General features: G+C 37.0%; 1 protein-coding gene across 6 annotated transcripts in view; it reads left to right on the plus strand.

Annotated features, from left to right (window-relative positions):
• MYH10 (myosin heavy chain 10) overlaps positions 1-18,912 on the plus strand; it is a 90,778-nt gene that overhangs the window by 68,789 nt on the left and 3,077 nt on the right. For all 6 annotated transcript variants that reach the window (XM_081939612.1, XM_081939614.1, XM_081939613.1 and 3 more), the window contains 15 exons: positions 4,628-4,799; positions 5,176-5,388; positions 6,106-6,250; positions 7,547-7,753; positions 9,279-9,383; positions 10,780-10,932; positions 11,551-11,799; positions 12,199-12,411; positions 12,856-13,068; positions 16,158-16,319; positions 16,510-16,638; positions 17,009-17,097; positions 17,241-17,364; positions 17,461-17,669; positions 18,771-18,879. In XM_081939612.1, coding sequence (XP_081795738.1) covers positions 4,628-4,799; positions 5,176-5,388; positions 6,106-6,250; positions 7,547-7,753; positions 9,279-9,383; positions 10,780-10,932; positions 11,551-11,799; positions 12,199-12,411; positions 12,856-13,068; positions 16,158-16,319; positions 16,510-16,638; positions 17,009-17,097; positions 17,241-17,364; positions 17,461-17,669; positions 18,771-18,879 — 2,492 coding nt within the window. The remainder of the gene's footprint in view (positions 1-4,627; positions 4,800-5,175; positions 5,389-6,105; positions 6,251-7,546; positions 7,754-9,278; positions 9,384-10,779; positions 10,933-11,550; positions 11,800-12,198; positions 12,412-12,855; positions 13,069-16,157; positions 16,320-16,509; positions 16,639-17,008; positions 17,098-17,240; positions 17,365-17,460; positions 17,670-18,770; positions 18,880-18,912) is intronic.

Below are 18,912 nucleotides of genomic sequence, written 5' to 3' on the forward strand. Positions count from 1 at the left end.
TAAGCAAGATCGTTGTTAAGTGAGTTTCACCACATTTTACAAGTTGGCCATGCCCACCCAGTCACATGACTGCCAAGCCACTCCCACCCGGTCACATGACCAGCAAGCCACTCCCACAAAACAGGCCACCCCTACAAAAGATCTTCTAAAAACTTTTGAAACCCACCACTGACTACACAGTATATACTAACATAATATTTTTATTCAAATACTCATATTCAAGTAATAAAAATACAATAAAAGTTTGATTTAATATTGCAAAGATAAAAGGTTGCAAGAAATCAGTAGATTCCAATATAAGTTATAAAGCATGTACGTAAAATCAGCTCTGCTAAATATATTAGAACTCTCAAGCAGCTAACATGTTCTTCAATTTTCATTGAAAAATACCGCAATTGAGAAGCTGCCTTCAAAGAGGTCAGGAGCTTGAGGAAGAGCGTTCGTTGAGAATGTCAAATTCCTTATCAGAGTAGGCTTGAATTCTGGATCAATTCCTCTGATTTGCTCTAATATGATAGATTTATGAAACTTGCTTTAAGATGATTGCCCCAATATGTCAAGGATAGTCTTTTAGTTTCAGATGTTTTAAGTGATCAAAAATCAGCTTAATAATATTAAATGAAAAGAGATGAACTTCACTTACTCAGTTTTCTAGTTGTTTAAGACCCAAACTAACAATCAAAGAGGGGGCCCCTCCCCCATTCTTTTCCTGCGAAATTGTACTCGGAAACAGAGCAGTGTCTAATCCTAACATCAAAAGGTACATATTAGATAACATTTTCCCATACAGTAAGCATTTTAAAAACTGTAGTGAATCATTAATTATGAACATTGGATAAGATTTCAGTGAATAGGTTCATAGAATCATTTTCATTTATTGTTACCTTGGAACATAACTTTCATTCCATTTGTTCTCTCTTCTGTCTTCTCGTAGCCAACCTTCAGGTTGTTTTCAAACTCTGTAGCAATAGCACTTTCAAGCCTGGAGCTCATCATAATTGAATTTTGTCTATTTTTTTCCCTACAGTCTTCAAAAATCACAAATTGTTCATCAGGGCACTTTATTTTCCCATGATTGCTATTCAGCCTTTGGCCTTTCTCATGTGCCAGCATTGAGATAGTAAAGTAACTGTCCTATCATTCCCTCCAAAGCCTTGCCTAAAGAGGGTAATCTGGGGATTGGGATCAGCATTGAGTCTAGTTGGGAGAAAGGCCCCTGCCTCAGTGAGGCATTATTCTTTGGTTACTTTAAACAGGCAGAGGACAAGGATTTGTCCCACAGGGGCCAAAATCTTGCTGCAAAGGACCTTGTTCGCTTCCTGAGTGTACAGAAGATCAAAGGAATGACAAGCAATCTTGCAGGTGGTTTACCTCAATTGCCTCATTTGTTCCTGCCAAAATGTTGACAACCACCTTCTCTATTCTTCTCCAAAGTTGACATTTGAAAAATGTCATATAACTCATATTTATGATAAATAGTAAAATGATGCTAAGATCTTTTCTAGATCAGAAAAAAAAAATTAAAAATGCATGTATTCTTGAATAGAGTTCTTTTTCTAGTTCTATTTTTTTATAACAATTCCCTGCTGCTCTTGGCACTCCCCTATAAATCATGTTCTGGGAAGAAATATTTACAGTTATATTTATCATATCAACTGTGCACGTAACCCCCCACACCCACCCCCTTGGATTGAGATGCACATTTTTTGGCTATGTAACATATAACTTGGAATTCTAATGTAATAGTTAAACTACTAATTTTATGTTTTAGCAGATTTTTGTTCCCTAATTTGGGAATATTTATTCTGTTGGCCAGGATTATGAGCAAATGACTTAATTGCATAAATATTTCTGTTTAGGACTTCCAGCCAAATAGGCTAAAACTGAATAACAACTGGCATGAACCATACTTTCTAAAAATACAAAAATATAGAAGGACCTTAATCTAGGGATAAACTATCTTATATTCCCCTGCCAATTTATAAAATAAAAATAAGACAAGAATCCAATATTTTTCAGAATGTGATCATGTTTTTCTTTGAAGTATCAAGAAAAGCAAAATCAGGAATGCTAAAATTTGTCTTCTAGGTTCGAATCCAGCTACATAAGCAGTGAGCTTTTCCTCATCCCCATTTCAACTTATTTTATGAGTTCCCTTATTGAAATCCAGTGATTTAAACACAAATATGATACCATGTTGGCTTTGCTAAGTAAATACCTATCCTTTAACACATGGATACCACATTGCATCCAGACATTTCAAAATGTCTGGCAAGGCCTTGAATCTCCAATTTAAAAAGGGAAATTTAAAAAAAAGCAACCTTGTGAGACTAAAAAGCAAAGAGGCACTCTCAATGCTCTACTTGGCCATTAATTGGAAAGGAAAAAGGTAACGAGGCATGAGTATACTCTGACACTTTTCAGTTATCTGCCAAAGTGTGTTGAAGAAAACAAAATAAACCAGACACGGAAACTGCTTGCACTCTTAGGAGATTGGAGAAGGAAATATGCCAGGAGGTGGGGGAAGCAGGAAGGACCTGGGGTCAGGATTGGGCAGGCTTCCAAGGAAAAAATAAACTGTTTTTTCTCTAGAAACAGAATAGGCATTATACATTTAGTAGACAATTTTCCTGTTTTTATGTTTGGGGAGAAAGATGGGAGCCTAGGGTAGTAAAAAGGACCTCTGTGCTTGATGGGCTGTTTAACTGAAAGCATGAGCCTAACATGAGGAAATAAAATTGGATTCAAAGACTGGGATTGTGCCTTAGAGGGTACAGCACTGTATGCATGCCAAGTATTCAAATTTTATTCGAATCCCCTTGCTGCATGATTTTAGAACAGAAATATTTCAGATGGTATGATTTACTGAACAATTATTTTTTTAAAGCTTGTGAAATTCTCTTTTGTCAAAGATAGCAGGAAAACCAAAATTGTTATTTGTTTAGAATATAATTTTGAATGCCAACTACACCAATACCAATGTAGTTTTGATAGTAACAACTGTTTCAAGAAGTAAAGCCTCCCCTCTCCAGTTCTGGACATCTGTAGTTCAGGATGTCATATTCTCTCATGTAGAAATCCAAGCAGCTGCCCTAATACTATAAAATCAAAATTCATTGTTTGATATTTTGTTTCCTTTTTAATTTGCTGCACTTCTACCTAGTGAATCTAGAGATACTAATTTGATTCCAGTTTGGTGGGCTTTGAAGAAAAGAAAAATGTATAGGATTTTAAAAGAGAAAATGGAATTAGCTTGTCTCTAAGGATCACTATTACTAAAAATTCCATAAATTTTCTATTTTGATATATCTCTGCATTGATTTTTAAAATTCCTCTTAAATAATTCAAATGTGTATCATGGGATAGAATCAAGATCACGTGAAGTGTTAATACCACTTTATAATGCCTTGGTAAGGCCACACTTGGAATACTGCATTCAGTTTTGGTCACCACGATGTAGAAAAGATGTGGAGACTCTAGAAAGAGTGCAGAGAAGAGCAACAAAGATGATTAGGGGACTGGAGGCTAAAACATATGAAGAACGGTTGGAGGAACTGGGTATGTCTAGTTTAAGAGAAAGAAGGACTAGGGGAGACATGATAGCAGTGTTCCAATATCTCAGAGGTTGCCACAAAGAAGAGGGAGTCAAACTATTTTCCAAGGCACCTGAGGGTAGAACAAGAAGCAATGGGTGGAAACTAATCAAGGAGAGAAGCAACTTAGAACTGAGGAGAAACTTCCTGACAGTGAGAACCATTAATCAGTGGAACAGCTTGCCTCCAGAAGTTGTGAATGCCCCAACACTGGAAGTCTTTAAGAAGATGTTGGATAGCCATTTGTCTGAAACGGTATAGGGTTTCCTGCCTAGGCAGGGGGTTGGACTAGAAGATCTCCAAGGTCTCTTCGAACTCTGCTATTGTATTGTATTGTATTGTATTGTATTGTATTGTATTGTATTCTCAATAGGAATAAGTTTTAGGTTGTTAAATAATGATCCCATAATGACCTTTGATCTGCAGTTGTGGTAGTTGTAATACAATAACTTTTAGGAACATAGCATTTTGAAGAAAGGTAGCATTCATTAACATCTTCATTTGGAATTGATGTTACTCTCTCTACATTTTAAATTAGCAATTTGATTACTTCATTTTTAGCAGATTGATCGAGTTTATCTTCACATATTGCATTGTTTTGTACATTAGGTTTTTTTCTTTACATTTGGTTACCTGCAGGATAGCATCTCCCTGATAAACCTGGCCCCATTGCTTAGACTGTGTTGAGGGAAACAGTTGGTTGACCCCCATTTTGGAGAGTTTGGGGGAAGGGGGCAAAGCCCAGAACCGTGTGTGTGTGTGTGTGTGTGTGTGTGATGGGGCTAGCATTCTTAAATGGCCTCCTGCTGGAGGTTAGTTTTCTTTAATATTATTTGCCTTTTGGAAAAAGCTGAAACCTGACCTTTTCCAGAGGTCACTTGGGGTCTGACCATGTATTGTTTTGAGCTTTTTTAAAATAATTTTTTCTGCTTGATATGTTGTGTTGTCACGTGCCATCAAGAATCTTTTATGATTGTAGCAGGATAATTGCATCTAATAAAGAAATCCTCCATGTCATTATTGTTTCTTTAAAGAGCGCTTGAAAAAAGAAGAAAAGACTCGCCAAGAGCTAGAAAAAGCAAAAAGGAAGCTTGATGGAGAAACCACTGATTTACAAGACCAAATTGCAGAACTGCAAGCCCAAATAGAAGAATTAAAAATCCAACTTGCCAAGAAAGAGGAAGAACTGCAGGCTGCCCTTGCCAGGTAAAATACTGACTTCCATTACATACAGTTAGGCCTCAACACACAATCCTTCTCTGCAATGCCAGGAGATTTCTGGCGTCTACTATACTCAGTTATACTAATTGTGTAATTGTGTTAATTTGTTAGTTACTCATTATTGATTGGGTAGTTGCATTGTGATTTTTTATAAATCCAAATTATTCCAGGTTAGGATTATTTGATTTCACACATTTACGTTGTATTGGTGATATGAATGTATCACCAATCCTATTTAATATTTTTATGAACATATGGATAACTAGGATGTTTCTTCTCATTCACTACTTCAAGGATAGCTTTTTTGCACCCACTTCACTCTACACTTCACTCTCACTGTTAAACTCTGCGTTGCTTACAGAGGAGATGAAGAAGTGATGCAAAAAAACAATGCGCTAAAAGTAATCCGAGAATTGCAAGCCCAAATTGCAGAGCTGCAGGAAGATCTTGAATCAGAAAAGGCTTCACGCAATAAGGCAGAGAAGCAGAAGAGAGACCTGAGTGAGGAGTTAGAAGCACTGAAGACAGAGTTGGAAGACACCTTGGATACTACTGCAGCTCAGCAAGAGCTCAGGTTAGTGAGCAGAGATGCAATGGATTTTCCAAAATGAGCAATGTTCTATCTTGGTAAACTGAAAAATTTAGCTTCCTCTTAGAAATTGCAGTTAAAGCAAAAACCACTTAAAATTTACATTGAATCAAAACAGCATCACAGTGGTCCATTCATTGTTAATTGGTTCCGGGAGGTGTAATAAGTACCAAAACAATGAGTGCCAAACAATGTTTTCCCCATAAAGAATAATGGAGTGAGTCACAAGGCAGCCGATACTGACAAGTTATAGCCTCTACATTGAGTATCAAACAAACAATGAGTACTAGGATAAAAGTTTTGTGTCAAAATGCATTGACCACCAAAATCGATGAATTTCAAAGAAGTTGAATACCAAGGTATCACTGTACTAGTTTACATTTGCCTAAAAATATTCATGTGGAAGAAAAATTGCTATAAATATTTGTTAGTCTATAGTAAATCTGGATTGTTTCATACCTTATTTCCGATAAATTTATCTCCAAATTAATGAAAAATGTACATTGTATTTAAAAGGGTCTCCCTTATCATGAAACACTGTCTTGGGGAAGGGAATATAGTGAAACAGCCAAACCTAGATATTTTGTCCAAACTGGATTCTTACTATTAATTCAGGATGTTACTATGGTTTATGTTTTTATTTTCCTTTTTAAAATGATAGAAAGCTGAAACCTAATTTTGTCATGCTGGCTACCTCTTTAGGACAAAGCGTGAGCAGGAAGTTGCTGAACTGAAGAAAGCCCTTGAGGAAGAAACCAAGAATCATGAAGCCCAAATTCAGGATATTAGGCAGAGGCATGCAACAGCCTTGGAAGAGATCTCAGAACAGCTTGAACAGGCCAAAAGAGTCAGTAGAACATTCACTTAAGCATGAAGAATTTCATATGGGTGGGAAAATCCCCATGAATCTTATTTACATGTGAAAATCTACTGAAGCAAAACAGGACATCAGTATAAAGAGGACATAATTTAAAACTAGCTTGTGTGCAGAGTGTTTCAAATTCAAGCTGCAGTGTGTCAAGTTTGAAGGACGCATTTTGTGCTCAAAGCCGACTGTTTAGATCACTTCTTGTTTTGAAAGCACTTTCAAAATTCTGAATTTTGAATCATATTTCAAACAGACTTTTGAATTTGACATAGGTGAACTTTCCTAGTTACAGGAAAGCTTCTAAATGACTTTTCAGCCTCAATTTTGCTGCTGTCTTTCTTTTTAATCTTTCAATTTATTTGATAGTTTATTTTGCTTGGTACTTCCTTAGGTTGCACACATATTGCCATTTTTGTTTCCTTACTACAGAATTCAACAAGCTATTTTGATGTGTAGTTCAGTTCCTGCTATTTTTAATCAAATATAGTATTTACATACTTTGGAAATAATTTTCATATTATAGACAGGAAAATTCAGATTGCCAGTTGAGGGCACATCCATATTTGTTTGTAGGTAGCACTGTGTCTCTAAATTATATGTCTGAAGAAAAGGTTTTTGTTTTGTAATCTACTCTGCACTTGAACAGTGATTATAGTCATTATGAACAACACCTAATTTTAATTAGAAAGATTAGTGGAGATGCACAACTGGAGGCCTCGGGGCTGCATTCAGCCCATGAAAGTTTCCAGTGAAATTTCCAGAGACTCTTAAATTGGAAACTTACTAAAATAGAACTTTTTATGTAGAAAATTATGAAACACAATTTATTATATTAAATAGAAATATTTTCTTTTGCCCCCCCCCCCCTTTCACATCCAAGTAATACCTTTTGGAACATGAAACACTTGACATATATCTTAAACTGCCTAGGTGCACTTCTTAATTGAGAAAAAGTTGCACTATAGTTTTCAAATGTATACTTCTAGGATATTATAAGTGTTACATTGTGGTAGCTTTAATCACATAACTATTTTAAATTTCAAAACTCCTGAAGCACTAATATTTTTTTGCTGACATTCCTTAATGCAGATTTATACTTAAGTCACAATGCCCTGTAAAAACCTATTTAGTCTGCATGTGAAAAGAGCTAAAACAGATGTAAGAATGGAATATATGAAAGTTTAATATATGGCATTTTCTTGTAGCTTAGCTGCCATATTATGTTTCTGATGTAGCTCTGATGAAATGCACTAACTGGCTTTCTTGCTTCTTTAGTTCAAAGCAAATCTTGAAAAGAACAAACAGTGTTTGGAAACAGATAACAAAGAGCTGGCCTGTGAGGTGAAAGTTTTGCAGCAAGTTAGATCTGAGGCAGAACATAAGAGGAAGAAGCTTGATGGTCAGGTACAGGAATTGCAGGCCAAAGTTGTAGAAGGCGAGAGGCTGAGGACAGAGCTGGCAGAAAAAGCAAACAAACTTCAGGTAAAGATTTCAATTTGCAACTCTTCGGTGTAATGTAATAACTTACTAAAAGTTCATTGGAAAATATGTTGCTGTGCTTATCCTTCTGAAATCATTTTCTCCAATTACTGCATATACAGTATATTTGAAATGAGAGTGTTTTATTTGAAGTGGCAGTTTTAGAATTAAGACAATGCAGGCTGCTGGTGGCAATTTTGTATTGGGAATATTAGAGCGTTAATGCAGATTTTTGGCCTCCAAATGTATGTTCCTTCTTAGTAGGGTTCTTGAAACTTGCAAGCAAATGAAGTGCCAAACGAAATCCTTTAATTCATGGACAGCACTGTAGTAGACCACATTCTCAATATGTCATAATCTGCCTTCTTTCCTGCACTAAATAAATAACAGTGGCGTTTTGAGAAAGCATTTCAATGAATTATAGTGGGAATAATGTTACATTTTGCTGATAGCAATAGCACTTAGACTTATATACCGCTTCACAGTGGTTTACAGCCTATCTAAGCAGTTTACAGAGTCAGTATATTGCCCCCAACAATCTGGGTCCTCATTTTAACAAACTCGGAAGGCTGAGTTAACCTTGAGCCTGGTGAAATGTACTAGGGATTATCTGACTTTAAAATTATAAAAATATGCTGGTAAAATGTGCACTATTTTGACATACAGATTGTTGTTCATATAGGCTTTTAAAGTAAAGGAGTATTTAGAAATGTATATAACTAATGCTGATTATACTATTCTGTGAATAGTATTTATCCCAAATGGTGCGTTCTTGTTTAATCATATATTCTATTAGCAAATATAGTACCAATAGGAATGTTGCAGAATTAAGTCATGATTGCAAGAAACGCTGCATTATACAAATCTGTATAATTGATAAGCTAACAATAGGAGAACTTACAAAATTTTCCCTAAAACCCTTAGGGTTTCTATAAATATATCCCGTTTTTAAAGGAACACATTTTTTCCTAGTATGTATTATTTTTTCTTTTTTGAAAAGTGTTTGCCAATTTAAGTTTGAAACTGTAACCCTCGTAGAATATACATATAGCAGTTATTGCAGAAGGTACTTGTGTAGCAATCAAATCCAGTTTATTGTAGTATAATTAAATTGGAATGCTTTCATTCTAAATACGATATGCATAAATAAAATACTCTGTTTTGTGATGAATTATGAACAGAAAACCTTGCAGAATCTGAAGCAAATGTCCCTTAAAAGTGAGTGCCTCCAACTGGATAATTATAAAATAGCAGTATAAAAAGATCTGTTGCTCCTACTTCTAAGGATCAAAACAATCGTAGTGAATTTAAGTGCTGAGAAACACCATGGGGAAAAACATGAAAATTACACTCTTTTTTTCAAGTTGAGTCCCTTATAAATAACTACAGAAATTACTGAATAGCAATAGACATCACTTTCACTTCCAAAACATTACTCTGGATGTCATACATTTTGCTCAAATCTCTGAAAAACACTCATCCTTACAAACTAAATATTGGTATGATATCTAGATTCTTTGAATTTCAGAATGAGCTGGACAATGTTTCAAGTCTCCTGGAAGAAGCAGAGAAAAAAGGCATAAAATTTGCCAAAGATGCTGCAAATTTAGACTCTCAACTACAAGATACCCAGGTATATCTACAATTTTGGAATATAGTTTTAAAATACTTACAGTTCATCATTGGGTACCTTAATAGATTTCCAAGGTAACTAATGTGAGCTTATAAATAATACAAAGGTTAAGAAAGAAATTAGATTTAAAGCATCAGTAAAACAGAAGTGGTTTCTTAACGTTTGTTAAACTTTGTTAATAGAACAAGTCTGGGCTCCATATATTTTGACCATTGCATGTTTCTTAGTTATATAGAATTGCTATACAGGTAAGGAAAGGTTCCCCTCGCCTAAAAGTGCTAGTCGTTCCCGACTCTAGGGGCGATGCTCATCTCCATTTCAAAGCCCAAGAGCCAGGGCTGTCCGAAGATGTCTCTGTGGTCATGTGGTCAGCATGACTAAACACCGAAGGCAAACATAACGTTGTTTCCTTCCCACCAAAGTGGTCCCTATTTTTCTGCTTGCATTTTTTACATTCTTTCAAACTGCTAGGTTGGCAGAAGCTGGGACAAGTAATGGGAGCTCACTCTGTTATGCGGTGCTAGGGATTCAAGCTGGCGACCCTTCTGATCGACAAGCTCAGCATCTTAGCCACTGAGCCACTGCGTCCCACAAGAATTGCTGTAGTACAGAGCTAAAATCCTGCATATTATAGACATTAGCCTCATGTTTCAAGTAATAGTTTGTTTCTTCTGTTTGCTCAACAGTTTTCATCACAGATTTGTCTACCAGCATGGTTTTCATTAATGCTTGGATGGTTTCTTAACTTTAATACCTTACTTAATTTTAATTCTAGAGAATAAATTACTGATTGTTATCTCTCTCTTTTTAAAAAGGAATGGATAATGTTTCTAATGTACACATGAAAAGGTTATTGGTTTTTTTGCAGTAGTTTGAGCACAAAATTCCTGCTACTTAAAAGCTCTTTATGTCATGAGATTGGTATCACACTTTTATGATCACACTTTCAATCTCCTTTTGAAGGTTTTTAAAAATCTTTGGTTAATAGTAGTAATAATAATGGCCACTTCGCCAATGATGGGCTGTGGAATTGTAACCAATTCTGCTGATTTTAAGGTGCTCTTTCATCTTTTCTGGAATTACTGCTATTAAACATATTAATACCATACTGTTTCTTCACAATAACTTGCTGTCTGAGGCATTTTTTATTTGACAAGTGACCTTTCTGACTTGAGGACTAGTTTTTAATTAACTGTTTTAAGGTCTGGTATGATGTATCATTATCAAATTATAGTCGAATGACTTAATGTCTTTAGGTCAGCCAGGATGAACCATGCTTAAGAACTTTTCACAGCAAACAAATATCCTATTGAACAAATAGATGTAGTAGACTAAGTTCACATTTACTTGAGACCAAGTGGTAAAACGCATGTACATTTTTTTATTTCTACAACAGGAACTGTTGCAAGAGGAGACACGCCAGAAACTGAATTTGAGTAGCAGGATTCGGCAGTTGGAAGAAGAGAAGAACAATCTGCAAGACCAACAGGAAGAAGAGGAAGAAGCAAGAAAGAATTTGGAGAAGCATGTAATAGCTCTGCAGTCTCAGGTGAGAAGTCATGGCAAGTACAAGCCATAGCATCATTTTGTACAACGTTTCATTCTGACCTGGGCTTAGGAGGGATCAGTTGAAACTGCAATTGCTTTTCCCTAATAGTTTTTACTATTTTCCAATAGAGTAGCAAGCACAAAACATCTGTAAATGTTTGGATAGGGTTGATAAATGACTTTTTGTGAATAAATTTTCATGCAGCTGTCCTCAAAAAGTCAAGTTTGTCTCATCAGTAATATAGTATATATTTGAACGTAAATTTGGATCTAGTTTATACTGTCTTAGATAATGTGTGAATGTATGTATCATTTGAGACTTTCTTTAAGCACCTGAATGTTCTAAGTACTTTTATCACATCATGAAACTAGACTTTTTAAATATATCTTTCCACATCTTGAAAAGGAATTGAAAGGAATGATTCTAGTCTTGACACCTTCTTGTTTTCTGTATAATAGTAGAGGTTTGGACAAATAATCACTGGGCCAAAAACTGCATTAATAAACTGACATGGTTCTGCCAACTTAGGGTGAATTAGACTGTTCTGCAGCCGTAAAACTAGTTCACCAAATTTTATTTTTTTTAAAAAAAGTATTAAAGCTTTACTTTGCATTATAGCTAGCTGATGCCAAGAAGAAGGTTGATGATGACCTAGGGACTATTGAAGGGCTGGAGGAGAGTAAGAAGAAACTGTTGAAGGACATGGAAATTATCAGCCAACGTTTAGAAGAAAAGGCAATGGCATTTGATAAATTGGAGAAAACAAAAAACCGCCTTCAACAAGAGCTGGATGACTTAATGGTGGACCTTGATCATCAGCGTCAAATTGTTTCCAACTTGGAGAAGAAGCAGAAGAAATTTGATCAGGTATGTCACTATTTAGATTATGTTGCTTTCTTCTGAAGGTTATAAATGGCAGTTCATTATTTCCTGATAAGCTTTTCATATTTACAAATATTAAATGTGTCCTTTATAATATCTATCTTTCTATCTATCTATCTATCAGGGTGGGTATTTTTCACTGTCCACCAGTGAAGTGTGGAGCATGTCACTCATAAAAACAGATAGTTTTGACCAAATGTTGACCACTATGGTAGATTAAGAGTAGGTGCATTTCTGCCAGTGCATGGATGCCTCAAAGCCAAGGACTTAATAGAGCTGAAAGCCAAAATGCCAACCTACTATCACAGCTTGGGTTTCCACAGGATTAAGATTAGATGTTGTAAGTATTTCAAACGTTCATGTTTGGCCTATTGAAATCAACAGATGCTGGCAGAAGAGAAGAACATATCTGCTCGTTACGCAGAAGAAAGGGACCGTGCTGAAGCTGAGGCACGAGAAAAGGAGACCAAAGCACTGTCCCTGGCACGAGCCCTGGAGGAAGCCTTAGAGGCCAAGGAAGAGTTTGAGAGACAAAATAAGCAACTCCGAACAGAAATGGAGGACCTGATGAGCTCCAAAGATGATGTTGGCAAAAATGTGAGTTGTCTAATTTTTGATATACTGAAGGTTTGAAAAAAAAAGTACTTTAATAACATATGTGAATCTGGATTCTGAATTGTTGAAAATAAAATGTTCTAAACTGGTGTCAACAACAATGTGCCTTTTAAACCATTTACAACAGAAATGTTTGTCTTAATGTTCCGAATGTGTGCATTTGCCATTTTTTTGTCTCACTTTATTCATATAGCCTTCAGATTCTTTTCCATTTGAGTGTTTTTGTTTGTGTGCTTCCTGAAGGCAGATAAATGCGACGGGAGCCATTATAAAGCATTGTGAATGTGATTTAGCAACTGCATTGCATTTCATTTTGAGTAAACTTAGATAGTTTGAATTGTTAGGGGTAGGAGTTGTGTTTTCTCTCTCATTTCCATTGATTCTGTTGCCATTATCAAGATAATATCAATATATTTTATTTTGCAGGTTCATGAGTTAGAAAAATCTAAGCGTACATTGGAGCAGCAAGTGGAAGAAATGCGAACTCAGTTAGAAGAACTGGAGGATGAGTTGCAAGCCACAGAAGATGCCAAATTGCGCCTGGAAGTGAACATGCAAGCCATGAAAGCACAGTTCGAGAGGGATCTGCAAGCAAAGGACGAGCAGAATGAGGAGAAGAAGAGACTCTTAGTGAAACAAGTAAGGCTTTAAGTAGTAACGTATACATTTGGTTGATCAGAGCTTATGGGGAACTATATGTACCCTTCTGATTTGTTGAATCATCACTAGGCTTTATTAAACTTAAAATTGGTCTTTTATCTTCTAATTTTTAGAAGCAAAAGTTCCTCTGCTACCAACATTGTAGTTTAACATTTGTATTCAATCATACAAATGTTTATGTTAAATGTTTCCCATGTATATGTGTCCTTAGTCCATTTCTTTGAACAAGCAATAATAAACCACCTCCAAATTCCAAATCTTTTGCAGTTTAACATGTTGTTTTACCCATATCTTAATTTGTCTTAAATCTTAACTGGCTAGAAATTCTGATAACTATAAATGTCTGTGAAATCAATTTTGATGAGACACCATTATAAAAGTGCTTCTGAGAGAACACCTCATGGTCTTTTGGTATCAGAATTTCTATGAGATCTTGCTTTTTTTTAATGTGCATTTACATTGTATGTATGTATAGTAGTTAGGATCCTTGTAATAATCTGTTTTCATCCAAATCCTACTAGATCTATAGCTAGATCTTCTTTAATGCATCATATAACACGTGACTATATCTGAGGTGAATTAAGATACATACAATTGAATATGAATTCAGGAATACATGTTCATTTTATTTAAATGAGTAAAACAAGTGGAGATTCATGTTTCATCTACAAGTAACATACTGCTATTGTTTCTATTGGCAACTGCTCAAAAGCTATATTGTTTTGATTTAGAAAATAAAGAACTGATAACATTCTTTATAAAAATCAGATACCCAGGGGAAAAAACATCTTGGAAAGAAGAAGAGAGTGTTATACAACAATATTTTGCCTATCCCTGAAGTAAAATGTGTTCCCCAGCCAGATGTATGACAATTCCTTTTGACCCCAGGGAAGTTCCATGGAAGAATCTAAGGAAGCATATCTTGTGAGGCGCTTTATAAGCATGGTATCTGGCACAAGATATTCCTATGGGGCATTTATAAGCATGATAGCTAGCACATGTTGGAGTGCTATATGTGAACATCTCTAAATTGAAATATAGCCCAGAAAAATATAAGTAGGCTAGGGATTCTGTATATCTTTATAGATTCCATAGATATGTAGTCTGCATGAAATATTGCATTGCAGGAACAGGTGGTTGTGTTCTTCTATTTAGCTTCAGAATGTCCAGGCATCTACAGTAGCCTTGAGAGTCCTTTTATCAACCTTAATCTTTATGCTACCTGCATTCCTTTTCTGAACAAATCAGAACTGAATTGAATAAGCAATAGATTGGCCATGGCTCTCGTGTTTCAGCCTGAGAAATACAACAAAAATAGTTATATTCAGTTTATTGTTGAGTTGCATCTCAGGCAATATGTGTGGGAGCAAAGTTGTGCATGTTAGCTGAGTGCAGCAGGGATAGCAGCATGGAGTCCAATGCAGTCATGCCAAGGAAGACAAGTTATGAGGCAAGAAAGTGTAGTGTGGGTTTAGGAATGCCTAGGTGTAGTCCAGGTTTAGGAAAAGAGAAGAGCAGTGGAAGAAAGGCAGGGATGGTTAGCAATAGTGTAGGAATTAAACACATCCAAGAATACTGTAAGTCAGTTTAGATAGTATTACTCAGAGTCTAAGGCAGCGATGCGAACCTTTTTTGGCTCGCGTGCCATAAGTGGGGGGAGTGCAGGGGGGGGGTCGTGTGCAGGGTTGCCGCACCCATAATGCAATGTGCGACAACCCCCCCCCCAGTGCGCATGCGCCCACTACAGGTGCAACCCCCTCCATTTTTGCATGCTTTTTTCACCCTCCCCAGGCTCCAGAGGCTTTATAGGAGAATGGGGAGGATGAAAACAGCCCCCCGCCCCCCCAGAAGCCCTCCGGAGGCTTCAGGGACCTTCAGGAGGCTTCCCTGAAGCCTCCGAAGCAGTCAAAACGATCCTCCGAGAAAACCGGAAGTCACTTCTGGTTTGCTCGGAGGGTCGGTTTAAGTGCTCCAAAGGCTTCAGGGACCTTCAAGAGGCTTCCCTGAAGCCTTCGGAGCGCTCAAAACGATCCTCCGAGCAAACTGGAAGTCCGTTCCCAAACTTCCGGTTTGCCCGTAGGGCCAGTTTTTTGCACTCTGGAGGCTTCAGGGAAGCTCATAAAGCCTCCGGAGGGCCGCAGGGAGCGGGGGAGGCTCTTTTTGCCCTCCCCAGGCTCCTATAAAGCCTCTGGAGCCTGGGGAGGGCGAAAAATGGCTTTAAAAAAGCATGCGCGCTGGCCAGCTGACAGGGCAGTGCCTCGCGTGCCCTGACAAATGGCTCCGCGTGCCACAGGTTCGCCATCACTGGTCTAGGGCCAGAGCAGGAAGCAGAGATACAACAATGCAGGCCTAATTTTGGTGAGTTGTTTCCAGTAGATGTTCATTTTCTGGCAGCTGTTCTTAAATAAATAGCCCAGCTGCAGGCATAGCTCATTTAAGACTATTGTCATCCTTGCTCTTCAAAATGACCTTTGCTCGTACACAAGCTCAAGTAGTTGATTGTCCTTTGAGTCTTAAGGTTAGTAATTTGCTGGCTTAGGCCCCTCAGCTTCTGAGAAGTTAGAATAGCCCATTTATGGGCTCAAAATAGTTCAGAAACTTTCTTTGCAGTTACATTATTAAGCCATTATCGTTGCTTGACTAAGGGTTTTGTTTTTTGCATAAAAGATCATAAATTTAGTTTTTCTTTGAAGAACGAATAGATGACATAAGGCTTCATTATCTTAATTTGGAAGCAGGTGAACCATGAACAAATATGCTATATTGACCTCAGTATGAAGTTTTAACAATTACCGCTGATAGTTTTACTTAAATACAATTTTAATAAGCTTTTATTTTGGCAGGCTATTTTCCTTAAAAAGTCATATTGATTTCTAAAAAGTTACTTTTTCCCCTTATATAGTTTCTTACAGGGCATCAAGGAACTTACAGTTGATATTACTGTGCAATTATATAATTTTATGGATATATTTCTGGAACTTTTTTCATCCTTCATTTTGGTTGATTTCGACTAATGCTTAATCTTGAATTCAGAAGTTTTATCTTACCAGGTGTCCTTAATTTTGTAGGTTCGGGAACTGGAAGCAGAATTAGAAGATGAAAGGAAGCAGCGGGCGTTGGCTGTGGCATCCAAGAAGAAAATGGAAGCAGATTTGAAAGACTTGGAAGCTCAGATTGAGGCAGCAAACAAGGCCCGCGATGAAGCCATCAGGCAGTTGCGCAAATTGCAGGTGAACAAACAACTCTTTAGGGAACAAAATGTATTAATCTTTATTTAATAGAAGAGTAAAATTAGGTGAATATATTTTGTGATAAGAATAGATACTATATACTCTGGGTGTATAGATTAGACTGAAGCTATATAGTTAGGTTCTCAAGATTCAGGGGGGAAATGCTTTTTTTTTTTTTTAAATCTTCCAGGCTCAAATGAAAGATTATCAACGTGAACTAGAAGAGGCCCGTGCATCTCGAGATGAAATTTTTGCTCAATCAAAGGAAAATGAAAAGAAGCTCAAAGGTCTTGAAGCAGAAATTCTTCAACTTCAAGAGGTATGCGGTTAAGTGCTTCATTTGGGAAAAATTGCCAATGTTTAGCATCCCTATTCTGTAAGATAGAATTCTGGAAAAAGGAACATGCTTCTACAATTCAGATAAGAATATTTAAAAATTGGAAGATGGGCCGAAAAATCTCTTGAACTATAATAATATATGTTTAAAATCTATTGGATCATTTTTGAAGGAACTTGTTCCCAGTTACACAGGATGTCTGATAGTTAAGCACCAGAGACAAGTGTATTTATGTCAGTAAATATACTGGATTCTGAGCCATTGAGCATGCTGTATTAGCTCTCTGTCAAATATCTGAAAATGTCCTTCCTTGCCAAGGTTTCTGAGATGTCTTCTTTAACTGTCTTTTCAGGAACTTGCCGCTTCAGAACGAGGCAGGCGACATGCAGAGCAAGAGAGGGATGAACTGGCTGATGAAATTGCTAACAGTGCCTCTGGAAAGTAAGTTGGCTAGATGAACGTTTTGCCAACTGCAGACCTTAAATGATGTGTGCCGATGCCTGTTGCAGTGTAAGAATTGATTATGGTGGGAGAATTCCTGGCTTAAATTTGTAGTTCCTTCTATCGCTTCCATATCTCCATAGGTCTGCCTTGCTGGATGAGAAACGCCGCTTGGAAGCCCGAATTGCACAACTGGAAGAGGAACTGGAGGAAGAGCAAAGCAATATGGAGCTTCTCAATGACCGTTTCCGCAAAACCACTCTACAGGTACTCTCTTTGGTTGCCAAGTCTTGCTCAAACATTTTGTTGGCTTCTCCAGGTAAGGGGCGATAGACCTAAATAACTGTGCTTGTCTTCCTGAAGATTGACACGTTGAATTCTGAGTTGGCCTCAGAGCGGAGTGCTGCCCAGAAAAGCGAGAATGCCCGTCAGCAGTTAGAAAGGCACAACAAAGAGTTGAAAGCGAAGCTTCAGGAGCTGGAAGGTTCAGTCAAATCCAAGTTCAAGACAACCATTTCAGCACTAGAAGCAAAGATCGGGCAACTAGAAGAACAGCTGGAGCAGGAGGCAAAGTAAGCAGTGTTTACAAAAAGAGAGCTTTCAGAAGAGGTAACCTTGAATTATAGAAAGTAACTTGTTCAAATTAGGACAAATATATGTGGTTCCACCGCTCAACATCTTTTTAGGTAAGCTAGATGATTCAACAGGGGATAAGTTGTGAAAGCTTTGATGGTGGTGTAAGAATTTTGAGGGTCTTAAAATCACATTTTTTCCTTTATTTTTGTAGAAATATTTAAGGTAGATTTTACCTCTTATTTGTTTAACGTGGGAGACTAATGAGTTTTTAAAAATCTTCCTAGAACACGTACTTCCCCATTGCTTCCTTTCTCACTTTAGAAGGACATAATTGTTGAGATAACTTTTATCTCTCAACACTGATCGCTTCTTCTTCTCACAAATTAATTGAAAACAAACACATTTCCAACAGGGAACATAGGTGTTTGATATAAGGGTTACTTTGTTCCTGACTTGTTTTAAACTTTTAAACTTTTCCTCGACTTACAGCCACAATTGAGCCCCAAATTTCTGTTGCTGTGTGAGACAGTTGTTAAGTGAGTTTTGCCCCATTTTACAACCTTCCTTGCCACAGTTTTTAAGCGAATTACTGCAGTTGTTAGTAACAAGGTTGTTAAGTGTATTTTGTATTTCCATTGACTTTGCTGGTCGCAAAAGGGGATCACATGACCCTGGGACACCACAACTGTGATAAAGATGAGCCAGTTGCCAAGCATCCGAATTTTGATCAGGTGACCCTGGGGATGCTACAATGCTGCTAAGTATGAAAAATGGCTTGGCCTATAAGTCGCTTTTTCCAGTGCCATTATAACTTTGAACAGTCACTAAACAAATTGTTGTAAGTTGAGGACGACCTGTATTAATCCCTTTGCTTTTTTTATTTGTAGAAAAGTGAAGAGATAAATATTAAATAAATAGGAGGAGATACTGAATGATTAATTTACATGTGGTCAAAATTCTTATTTTTTTCCTAAAGATAAAATTTATTGTTTTCATATTTAAGCCCTATTTAAGCTTTTCTGTGGATAGACATGAAATCTGATAACTTAATTACTCAATTATTACTTAATTATTTCTCCTTTCATTAATTTCTTTAGAGAGAGAGCAGCAGCCAATAAGCTAGTACGCCGCACAGAGAAGAAGCTGAAGGAGGTATTTATGCAGGTGGAAGATGAGCGCCGACATGCAGACCAATACAAGGAACAGGTGAGGAGGGGCTGCCTGCTCTGCTTAGAACCA

This window comes from Natrix helvetica (assembly GCF_964273705.1).
Source record: "Natrix helvetica genome assembly, chromosome: 1".
Classification (NCBI taxonomy): Eukaryota; Metazoa; Chordata; class Lepidosauria; order Squamata; family Natricidae; genus Natrix; species Natrix helvetica.